The 12,009-nt window shown below is 50.1% G+C and overlaps 1 protein-coding gene across 1 annotated transcript; it reads left to right on the forward strand.

The window, feature by feature from the left end:
- The first annotated feature begins 1,670 nt into the window (after positions 1 to 1,670).
- On the forward strand, positions 1,671 to 3,233 carry POU3F2 (POU class 3 homeobox 2). Its single transcript, XM_004422142.3, has one exon. It carries the CDS (start codon positions 1,751 to 1,753, stop codon positions 3,080 to 3,082), a length of 1,332 nt encoding a protein of 443 aa, XP_004422199.1. The 5' UTR covers positions 1,671 to 1,750; the 3' UTR covers positions 3,083 to 3,233.
- Positions 3,234 to 12,009: the final 8,776 nt, after the last annotated feature.

The following is a 12,009-nucleotide window of genomic DNA, read 5'->3' on the forward strand; positions in this document are numbered from 1 at the left end:
TGCACTTGGCCCTGCTCCAACCTGGGTGCGCCTGGCTTTCTCCTACCCAGCTCGCAGGCTCCGAAACCGGCGGCAGGCACCTGCTCAGGGCGGCTTGGGAACTGACGGCGCGACGCGCTAGAGCTCCATAGAGCGGCGCCGCCAGTGCACCGTCCCGCAGTCTTGCTCTGGAGTTCATGGGTGAAGGCTAAGCAGGGAGTTTCGCCAGCGAGCTCCTGAGAGCTGAGTTAGACCAACCCCACCCGCGGGCGCCCGCGGAAGTTACTGATTAGGAAGGTTCCCCTAGCATCAGCCCATTTTCCTTCACACACTCTTCCTCCTTTTCGAAACAGCTAACGGAAAAAAGTTGCATCGAAAAGCGCCAGAAACGCAGGGAAGCGCGCACGCAGCCCCAGCGGCTCGGCTTCCCAGAGCGGCCCTTGGTGCCTCCACAGCACCCGGAGGCCGAGCAGCCCTTGCTAGAGCTCCTGTAGCCTCGCAAAAGGCAAAGGTCGGCCCGCGCAGGCTCCTAGTTTTCTAAACCAAAAACTGTGCGCGCGCCCCAGTGCGTGACTCTGACGGAGACTTTTTGAGTTTTGTTTTGTTTTCAGTCCAGACCGCTGCGCTGTCAGAGCCAGCCACTCCGCGCCTTAACAGGAGTCTCAGAAGCCGATGCGCGGGCTGAGCCTGCCTCTCGTGGGGTCCTCTCGCTCAGGGGCTGAGAGACAATTGGGCCTAGACCCGAAAAGGAAGAGAGCCTGCGCCAGCGGCGGAGTAGAGGGAACGAAGAGGACCTTTATTTGGGGCAAAAGTGTCGCACACCCTGGAACAAGAAGCACAAAGGCACTAAAATTCTGACCGTGGGGAGAAAGGAGACTTCAACAAGGAGACAAGTCTGGCTTCTGGCTCTAGGTTTAAGAGAAGCGGGTGTGTGTGTGCGTGTGTCCCAAGGTGAATAAAAATCGGACTCCCCCTGGCTCGGTGCGACTCAGCCTTTCTCTACCTCTCTGTTTCTTCACCACCACCACCCCCAGCCCTATTGGGAAGGGAAGGTGGACCGAACCCCCCTCACCCTCCCGACCCCCCCATCCCCGCCACCCAAGTCTTCCAAGTGGCTATGGTCGCTAGAACGTCGGGGCCGCCCCCCACCCCTCCCCGGCTTGTGTGCCTGAGAGACAGATGGGGGGCGGGGCCCATCTGAGTTGGGCGGAGGAGGCCGGGGGCGGGGGAGAAGGGGAGGTGAGAACTAAGAGTCTGAATCGGGTGGCGAGGGGGGATCGGAGGAGGGCTAAGAGGACTCCGCGTCCGGGGGGAGGAGGAGGGGGCAGCTCTGCGCCAATCAGTGGCGCCGGCCTGGGAGGTTGCTAGTGGTATCCACGTAAATCAAAGGGCGCGGAGCCAATGGGAGGGGGCGGAGGGGGCGGGGCCCAGGCGCGTGCCGCTGCGAGCCGGCGCTGCCAAGAGAGCGGGAGAGAGCTGGAGAGAGCAGGAGAGGGGGGAGCGCGGAGCTAGTCGGAGAGTGAGCGAGAGCAAGAAGGAGGGAGAGGAGGAGAAAGAGAGCGAGGGCGGGCGGGAGGCGGCGGCGGCGGCAGCAGCAGTAATAGCAGGAGCAGCAACAGAAGGCGTCGGAGCGGGCGTCGGAGCTGCCCGCTGGGGGAGAGAGAGAGAGAGGAGAGAAAGAGAGCGAGCGAGGAGAGGAGCCCGAGGCGAAAAAGTAACTGTCAAATGCGCGGCTCCTTTAACCGGAGCGCTCAGTCCGGCTCCGAGAGTCATGGCGACCGCAGCGTCTAACCACTACAGCCTGCTCACCTCCAGCGCCTCTATCGTGCACGCCGAGCCGCCGGGCGGCATGCAGCAGGGCGCGGGGGGCTACCGCGAGGCGCAGAGCCTGGTGCAGGGCGACTACGGCGCGCTGCAGAGCAACGGGCACCCGCTCAGCCACGCTCACCAGTGGATCACCGCGCTGTCCCACGGCGGCGGCGGAGGGGGCGGCGGCGGCGGCGGGGGCGGGGGCGGCGGCGGGGGCGGCGGCGACGGCTCCCCGTGGTCCACCAGCCCCTTGGGCCAGCCGGACATCAAGCCCTCGGTGGTGGTACAGCAGGGCGGCCGCGGCGACGAGCTGCACGGGCCAGGCGCCCTGCAGCAGCAGCACCAGCAGCAGCAACAGCAGCAGCAGCAGCAACAGCAGCAGCAGCAGCAGCAGCAGCAGCAACAGCAGCGGCCGCCGCATCTGGTGCACCACGCCGCCAACCACCACCCGGGGCCCGGGGCATGGCGGAGCGCGGCGGCTGCAGCGCACCTCCCGCCCTCCATGGGAGCGTCCAACGGCGGCTTGCTCTACTCGCAGCCCAGCTTCACCGTGAACGGCATGCTGGGCGCCGGCGGGCAGCCGGCTGGGCTGCACCACCACGGCCTGCGGGACGCGCACGACGAGCCGCACCACGCCGACCACCACCCGCACCCGCACTCGCACCCGCACCAGCAGCCGCCGCCGCCGCCGCCCCCGCAAGGCCCTCCGGGCCACCCCGGCGCGCACCACGACCCGCACTCGGACGAGGACACGCCGACCTCGGATGACCTGGAGCAGTTCGCCAAGCAGTTCAAGCAGCGGCGGATCAAACTGGGATTTACCCAAGCGGACGTGGGGCTGGCGCTGGGCACCCTGTACGGCAATGTGTTCTCGCAGACCACCATCTGCAGGTTTGAGGCCCTGCAGCTGAGCTTCAAGAACATGTGCAAGCTGAAGCCTTTGTTGAACAAGTGGTTGGAGGAGGCGGACTCGTCCTCGGGCAGCCCCACGAGCATAGACAAGATCGCGGCGCAGGGGCGCAAGAGGAAAAAGCGGACCTCCATCGAGGTGAGCGTCAAGGGGGCTCTGGAGAGCCATTTCCTCAAATGCCCCAAGCCCTCGGCCCAGGAGATCACTTCCCTCGCGGACAGCTTACAGCTGGAGAAGGAGGTGGTGAGAGTTTGGTTTTGTAACAGGAGACAGAAAGAGAAAAGGATGACCCCTCCCGGAGGGACTCTGCCGGGCGCCGAGGATGTGTACGGGGGGAGTAGGGACACGCCACCACACCACGGGGTGCAGACGCCCGTCCAGTGAACTCGAGCGGGGGGAGGGGCAGAGCGCGGGGCTCCCCCTCCCCTTCAGTCCACGGCCCTTTCCCGGCCCCGTTGTTCCCTCTTTAACTTCTGATTGTTCTTTTGTTTTTAATTATTATTTCCCCGTCCCTTAAAAAGAAAAAAAAAATAAGGAAAGCAACTAAGGCACTGGACTATCCTTTAAACGGTAGCAGGTGTAATGATGTTTTGACTTTTACAGGCTAGTACCCAGGCAATGAAGTGGAGTGTCTCAGAGAGAGAGTGAGGCGAGAGTGTGTGATAGAAAGAGAGAGAAAGAGAGATGGCAAGCGCTGAGTTAAATACCTGGCAAAACTAAACAAATTACCAAAAAGAAAGAAAAAAATCCACCAAACCTTGATAAACACAGGGCACAGCTTCCTGATGCTCGGAGTTGGCACATGCTGCTGTGTTTATTTAATGTGGACCCCCATCAGGAAAGAGGAAAAAATACACACGTTCTTTGATGTAGGCAAAATTTAACCACATAAATTTGCACTGCAAGAAAATCGAAGTTTACGTGAACCAATTCATAAACGTATTTTTCTTTCTCCCACCGTTCGTTTGAAATTGCCGGGTTTTGTTTTGTTTTCTTCAGCGGAGAGAGTTGAAGCCAGCTCTTGGCCACTCTCCATTTCTAACGGTCTTGTGTTGTCCCTTGTTCTTCTTACTGTTTGTGAACTTTTGTTACCTTCACATCTCCGTCCCCCCCCCCTTACATTGATGTAATGTTTATTCGCTCCTTTTACCAAAGCAAAACGATTGGCTTCATACAAAATAAATAATTCTCTGCTTTCAGGAAATGTGCATGGTCCACCCGCTTTATCCAAGGCAAGAATCCAGTATGGAGTACAAAAGTGAGAGTCAGGCATTGGTTTTTGTTATCGGCCACGAAGTAAACTTCGTTTTCAGGCAGTGTTTCTGGGGGAGGTGTGGAGGGGAGAAAAAGAAAAATCGATCGTGAGTGACTGATCGCTTCATTTTATCAGGCGGGCCCATTGTGAAAGAGCTCAGAGGAAATGTGGAGGTTAAATATATTTCCAGAATTGTCCAACAGAAAGAAAGTGGCACTTTGGAGAGAACTAGGGAAATATACATCTTCAGACACCCCTGTATAGTTCTCTGCCTTCAGTTTTAATAACTTAATTATGAGGAATTATTTGTGCTGACAGCAGCAGTTAAACTTTGTTCCTCTAATAGCTTTTTTTTTTAACATAAAGAAAATAATCTGGGAACTTAATGGTGTATGCATAGACTGTGTTTCTTAGCACACAAATACCCACATGCATACAGAGAATATCTCCACTCTAGACTGGTTTTGTCTTGGCTAGCTCATTTGTTTATCAAATCATGTTTAAGGTCCCACACCTTCTTTCCTGTAATTTATTACAGAAAATGCTGATTTAACTTGGACAGCTTTTTCCCCTTCTTTCACTAAGGAAGCCAGATGAAGTGGGAAAAAAATGCTATTTTCAATCCTTCTGTTAATAGTTTTGTTAATAGTTTTAAGTGCGGTTTTTTACCTTATCTTGATGGAAAATGGTTAACTCCCATAACAAAAGACTTGACTGGGAAGTGTAGGTAAAAAAAGTTGTAACTGTATTGAAAATAAATACCATTAAACTGTGATCAGTTAAAATCTTAAAAAGTAATCAGCACAAAAGGGCGCTAAAAGGGAAAACACTTTTTATTAATCTTAAAAGTTTGGGGCTTTTTTCTGGTTAGGTATTAGGCAAATTTTTATTTTAAAAAATTAAATTCTCAAAACCATAAAATTATGGTTCAGCATCAGATTAGCACTGCGCACTCAGTAGTTAAGGTTTTAGGAAATATGCTTTATATTGTCTTTGCAAACACCTGTGATTGTTTCATTTTCGATGTTTTTGCAAGATAAATGATGACTTATAATGGGCATATTTATTTGCCTGTATTTCATTTCCCCCAACGAATGTCACAAGGAGATGGGCACAGAGCTGCTTTGGGTGCATCACGCTGCTTGTTCCTGAGGTGTGGGGACTGGTCTTTAGTGAAGCTATCCAGAGCAGGGCAAATAGCCAATGGTGAAGGGAGGAAATGAATTTTCAGATTCTTATAACCGAGTGGATAAGGTCAGAAGCTGGAGTTCAGGGGATGTGTCCAAAGCTCCTCTAACTCTAATAGGTTTACTAAGGTGAAAGTTACCACTGAACCTTACCACTATGTATATATGTTTAATATCTGTCTTTTGAAATGCAGAAATAGTTTAAATGTTTCTTTGTCTATTTTTCTTTTTTTTAATGCTACCCAGGGAAATATTTTCATATCATTTTTAAGTGGCCTGCCTCAATGTATATTTATTTCTTTTAAAGCAAAAAGGTTCTGGAAACTGTTTTTCTGTAGCTTTAAATGAGTAGGTGAGCAAAATCTATACGGGATGTAATTTTTTTGTTCAGTCTCTTTAAAAATACTTTGTTTTGGTACATTTGGTTGTGCTTGTGGGGAAAATAAAAACGCAGAGATCCTTATATATTTATGTTAAAGTAATATTTTATTATCTACATAAAACAGAAATGCACAATACCTTCATAGTTTGTTCTAATTATTGAAATTATTTTATTTTTAAAGATAGTGCCAAGTTTTAAGGGGGGGGGGAACCCTAGACCTCATACTGACTGAGTTGAGTTGTGTGTAAAACACTTCCCTTCCTTTATACTACATAAAGTTTTGGAATAAATTTTATGCATATACTGCCAGCTTTCATGTTTATAACTTTCAGAGGCTTTTTTTCTCTTTTCTTTTAAGAGAGGCTACTGTTCTGATTCACTTTTCTTTGCAAAAACTATCAGTCCCAAACCTTTCAGTCACTACGCCTGTAGCAGTAAATTGAAATGGTCTTTGGGTTTGCGCTTCAATTTGTTTGCCATTTCATGGTCCGACAAAGAGATGTTTGTCCCCTTTAAATTTATGCAAACATCCCTGCATCTTCTTTCCAGGTTAGCTTCACCTTCTCTGATTGCGCTTTTTTGGAGAGCATCAATGGAACTGGGTGGACTTTAATCTCTACCCACATGTCCTCACATAATTTGGGATCTACAGAAAAGCAAGGCTTACTTAAGGAGATTATTCTTTTTAATAAAAATTAACAAATATCTTTCAACAAAGAATAACTCTGACAATATGCAATATGTGTGTTTACCAAGTGATTAGAGGTAGGTCTTATATATTATTCCTGTTAGGTTTAGAGAAAAAGATGGATTTTGCAATAGTTTATACGACAGTGTCTATTTCTCTTCAGGCAAGCAAACAGGCTCTAAAACAAGGAAAGGAAAAAAGAAAAGAACGTATGGGAGAGACTCAAGACTGTGATGCTAATAACAGATTGTTTCAGATAGTCTTAGATGGAATATTACACTTACCAGAATCAGTTTTAAGGTTAGTGAGAAATCCAAGCAGTGTTGGGTTAGTTTACAAGTTTGCTGGTATATTTAAGGTCCTCCTTGGAACACTGGTTTAAGTATAAATTTGCATTTTGAAAAGTAGTTTCTGGGCTTATTACATCTGATCATCTTTTCTAACTCCTAGTCAATATTACACAGGTCCCAAACAGATTCAGCCAAATGATCTTATCAATAGTCTGAATGAGAGGTGACAGAAAGAAGTGTTTTGTGACCACAGATACGCTGATGGGTAAAATGTTTAAGCTGGATATAGATTGGAGTTCTGGGTCAATATCCTCCTCCATTGCAGGCAGAAAACAAGCAGCATCTGCCCTCTGCAGGGCATTTTAGTGGACCTTGAGAAGGCGTTTTTTGTTCTTAGCCACAGGGGCTACTGACTGGAAGCCATCACGTGTTCAACAGACACGCCATGGTTTTGACCCATGCTTGCCATTCAGATTCTAAAGCTACTCGGGCAGTTTTGATGCCAGTTGGGAATTCTTACATGCTAAGGTGAAAAACTCCATCACTGCCACTGGGAGAAATTTCTGGGACAGTCATCCCTAAGATGTTGGATAGCCACAATGACAAACCCTTTCTTTTCCCTAAAGACCACAATGCAGAATACGGCCATCCTGAAAGAGCTCCTGTGTTTCCTCAAAATATGTCACTTTTAAAATTTATGGTATAAGATGGGAGAAACGGTCATGTGGGAGAGTTATGTGAAGGTCAGATGGAGAGAATGGCCACAAATAATATTATGCTTGGCACTTGTCAACATTCTCGGTTCCCACGAAGTTACCTCCTTTATATTTCGGATGCAGCAACAAAAGCACTCTGCTCCTTCCCCTCCTGCTCCTACCAGTGGAAACCATATGCTGGTTGGCAAAATTTTCTGGTGAAATGGCTTTAATAAAGGCACTCATCTTTCTAGCTTCTTATTTCTCCAAAAGAAACTAATAAAGAGATGCTATAGCAACAATGGGGAAAAAAATGGCATGTGAGTGCATGGGTACCTACGCATGTTAGTCTATGTGCTGCATTCATTTGCCTCTCATTTGCCTTACTATGGAAGCAGCTTGGGTAGTGCTGGGTTGCTGGGTGGGAGAAATTCTCTTTTTATCACTGGTCTCTGTGATTTGTCTTTGTTGATTTTTCCATCAGTTTATAGAACTCCGTTCTAGATTCTATTGCATTCCTAGACAGGTTAAAGAATGAGGTAAAGAACAGAGCTTGTACAGAAAAAGAAAGAAAGATGGTGAGGTGAGGGTCAAAGGTAAAAATGTTTCTTTGAGTCTGCTTGTATATTTCAGTGAGGCAAAAGGGACAGTGTTTGTTTAAAACGAAAGAAAAAGATACATCTTGAAGTACTATGAGTCTTGACGATATGACTAAAAGAGATGTACAGCTAAATTTTATACACACATTTTCTCTATTGAGGAAAGTTTACTTTTTCAAGGATGCATAATCTCTTAACCTGGGCAGATGGTAGTAGGAGAGACCCAGGGATCCTGGTACCTATTCCCACCACTTGATTTAGGATGGGAAATAATACAAAAGTGGCAGAGGCTTGCCACTCAGCTAGCAAATCATGAAATAAACTTGCCCACCTTTGTAGAACTTGGGCCAGAGTTATTTCAATGCCCCCTACCTAGAGATGGGTATGGGAGTGCCAGAAAATGGCTTTTTAGTTTTCTTTAAGGCTTTGCTTGGTCATGGAGATAAAGAAACAATCAGAATATTTTCACAGTGTTCTTGTATTTGTTGGGAAGCTAGGAAATTTGTTTCCTCCTTTTTTTTTTTTTAACAAAAAAAAAGTTAATTAACTTTATCATGTAGTACTTTCCCATTACCTAAATACCAACTCTGCTTGGCTTAGCTGTTAGAGGTTTTAGAAACAATATCAGATCCCATCAAAGCAATGCTGGCCTCTCTTATTGTTCCTAGAATTCTGGTTGTTGGTAACATTAAGATGTGTTTCTTTTTTTAAAAAAAAAAATGTCTGAAATGTTATTTAATACACCAGTAAAAGTGCACCTATATGTTAAAGTTTATTCTTTCCACGTCTTCCTGAGTTTTTATAGCTCTTTGTCTGGGATTGGGAGGGGGAAACTTCCATATGCGGGGTTTGCTCGTGAAGAGTCTGAGGTCTGGAGTGGTCTGTAGCTGGCGGCAAACAGCTCTCTGCTCTCAGAATAGGGACCTGTCATGTAGAAAAAAGAAGGAAATAAATGCCCCACAAAGACTCACTTGTCACTGATTTTAGAAAGACAGGGGAGCATTAGGACCCCATCTGAGCAATATGGAGGGGATTTTGATTGTTATAAATTGTATACGATTAACTCTCGGTGTGCAGAACGGCGGCGATAGGAAACCTCGCTGTGGAGTCAATTTGAATGTGCGTCCTTTTTCATTCGGGGCATATATTTTTCCTCCCACCAGTGTTTCCTCTGGGTTTGTTGTTTAAGAAGAAAAAAAAAAAAAGCCACACACAAAAAATATGGCCAGAGTTTGGCAGGAGAGTGGGAAAAAGAAAAAGTTTCTTGCGGGTTTGTAACACAAATTAGCCATTGTAAATCAGTGGGCTTGAAGGTCCCAGGCAAATCCTTGTGGAAAGTGTTGGGAGTTCTCTCCCTCCTCCTGTTAAGAAATCTCATTCCGTCAGAGGAATTTTTATATTCCACAGCACATGATTCTGGAAAGAATGACTTGACATTAATAAGTTCTTGTTTGTTTGTTTGCTCCCCTAACAAAATATTCCTTCCAAGTTGTTACAGCGCCTGGGCCAGGCGGGCGAGGGTGCTGCCGGCCGGCATCTGCTCCGCGCCCGGGCGCAAGGGAGGCGCCCCAGCCTCGCCGTGTGCCCCCCACCTCGGGGGAGCTCAGGCTGCTGAAAGGAAGGCCCAGCCCGCCCCGCTTGCCGGCAGGGACAGGAGAGAAGTGAGAGGAGCCGGGCATTCCCTGTCCTCCAGCCCGGGCCTCCGCTCCGGGACGCTAAAGAGCCCCGGAGTGTTTGCCGGGAACGGGATTCTCTGCGCCGCCGGGCTCGGACGCCCGAACCCTTAGAGGGAGGGTCGACAGCCTGGACGTCGAGGGCCATTCCATCACTCTCCCTCTCCAGGGAGACCCCGGAGGTGGGGGGGCGTCGACGATTGCTGGGTTCGCCCACCCGAAGCTGAGGCTAGAGGTGGTGTTAGGAGGAACAGGGCAAATGTCTTAGGTTCGGCCGCCGCCCCTGGGGAAGTTGGTTACAGTCGCGGCGAGTTGGCTGGGCCTCTCTGGGGGCGCGCGTGGCGGGAGCAGAGATGCGATGGGGCGCAGAGGTGACTGCGGGTCGGGGGTCCAGGGGCGAGTGAATCTCCTAGCTTTCTGCCTGCGTGGCTTTTCCACTTGACTCTGCAAAGTTGGGCCCAGGAGGCGAAAGGCGAAAGGCCTCATGCTTTCTGCAGCAGAGGCAATCGTGGGAAAAGGTGGCCCAAGAGGAGAGGGTAGGGGAGGCAACTGCAGGAAACCTGGGGAGGAAAAAGGAATCAGCTGCCTGTGAAGTGCAGTAATTTGGCCTTTTCCTGTTTGTTCTGGGGGTGGGAGGGGGTGGGAGGTGGGGAGGGCCAACGGATGGAGCAAGGGAGCCAAGGGCTGGCAAAAGAAGTTCTGAAGCTACTGCCTCCAGCTCACACCCTTCAAACTTCCTTCTGCTCCTGCCCTCAGCTCCCTGCCTCCAGTGGAGATGAACACACTCTCCAAGCGTTGAAGCGGGGAGGAAACCGACCACTCCCTGCTGGGCTTAAAGTCGCTCTTCTCTCTGCACAGAGGGAAAGTCAGTTCCCCAGCAAAGGGAATCTGGGAGCCCCTCTGGGCACCCCATCATCCCAAGTTAGAGCTAAGGGCAGCGAGCAGGAAGGGGCCGCGCCCCACGACCCGAGGCCTGGGGTTCTCCTCCGGGCCTGGGCACTCGCAGCACAGCGGACACCCGTCTTAGCCCTCCAAGGACCCTGGGAGGAGTCGCCTGGTGGGAGGAAATCACTCAGTTCTTAAAATCCTCCTAAATGGGCGCTGGGAGTTCTAACAAGGCCTTTCGCCTCCGGAGGAAGTGAGGCCCGGCGGGAGACAAGGGGCTCTTGGCGCCTGGGGTGCGCAGCGGGGCCACTGAGGCTGGAGGCCGGCGGAGGAGGGGTAGGAAGGCGGCCAGGGGCAGAACCAGGGACCCTGGCGAGGCGCACATCTGTGCTGGCGCCCGGCCCGGCCTCCGCCCGGCGCGCCGGGGCCTCCTGCTCGCTCCCGCCGCGCCCGCTCGCGGCCACTCACCCGGCCCCGCGGCCAGCCCGGGCGGGGACGCACGCAAACAACGATGCTTCTATTTACTCGCCTCTGCCTGTGGATTTCTAAGACATTCAGCAGGCACAATCATTAAACTAATTTGTATTTGATTGTTTGGGCGGACGGAGGGTAGTTTTATTGCGCTAAGCATTCAAGCAGGCACGCATCGCTGATTACCAGTATACATTAAATAAAGTTGTTTGTACACATTGTCTTACCACATATAGGCAGAGGCTTATTATTCTAATTACTCTAATTAGTGCATTGAAATGTTTTCTACTTGATTTGAGGAGACAGTGATTAGTTCTATTACTTCTTTTAACTCGTATTTTATGGAAAACTGTTGGTGCATGTTCAAATTACTTTATTTGCCCCTGGAATATAACGCTGACCCAAACGCAGTGAACTGCACGGCCCTTGTGGGGCCCCGACTTTGATGTGGGCCTCGGCTTGGAAGAGGCGTCTGTTATTTGTTATTTTCCTGCCCCCCCCCGCCACCCCGCGCGGCCGCGTCTCCCGGAGTGGGGCCCCCCGCCCCCGCCCCATCCTGAGCCCCACATGCGCGCCCCGCGCAGGCCGCGTCCGAGCAGACGCGGATCCGAAACTTGCTCGGACGCCGCATCGCTGGCCTGCTGCCCCGCTAGTTCCCCGGGTGCGATTACTTTTAAAAGACGCCCTTAAGCATATTTTCCGTGAATCTGTTTCTTGAGCTTTAATGTTACTATTAATTGATAAGATCAGCTCATCAAACATACTATTTCGATAGGGAATTGTAATTAAAACCTTAATCCTGTTTGAGACTTTTTTCCTTTAAATTCCTTTTCCTTATGGAAGGGGTGCAAAGTTCACTATATAAAGTATTATAACAGGGAGATTAATTCGTTATCTAAATAACAATCTTTGCTATTGATCCAACGTACTTTCCGCTACCTTTTGTGTTGGTCGAGGAGGCCCTTAAAAAGGAGACTATGACAAAGCAGAAGATTTGGACCGAGCCCCGCAGACTCGGATCGACTTTGCAAAGTGAGGGGGTCCGCGGCCCTCCCCCCTGACCCACAATCCGAGGAAGCTCCGGAGGTGGGTCTTAGCGGGCTGCGGTGATGCCTGGGGGATGCGCCGCGCCAGAGCCGCGGGCCTAGGAGCCGGGCCTCCTCCGCGCTCCTCTCTCCTGGCAAAA

This window comes from Ceratotherium simum, chromosome 19 (genome assembly GCF_057802395.1).
Source record: "Ceratotherium simum simum isolate JZ-2026a chromosome 19, ASM5780239v1, whole genome shotgun sequence".
Classification (NCBI taxonomy): domain Eukaryota; kingdom Metazoa; phylum Chordata; class Mammalia; order Perissodactyla; family Rhinocerotidae; genus Ceratotherium; species Ceratotherium simum.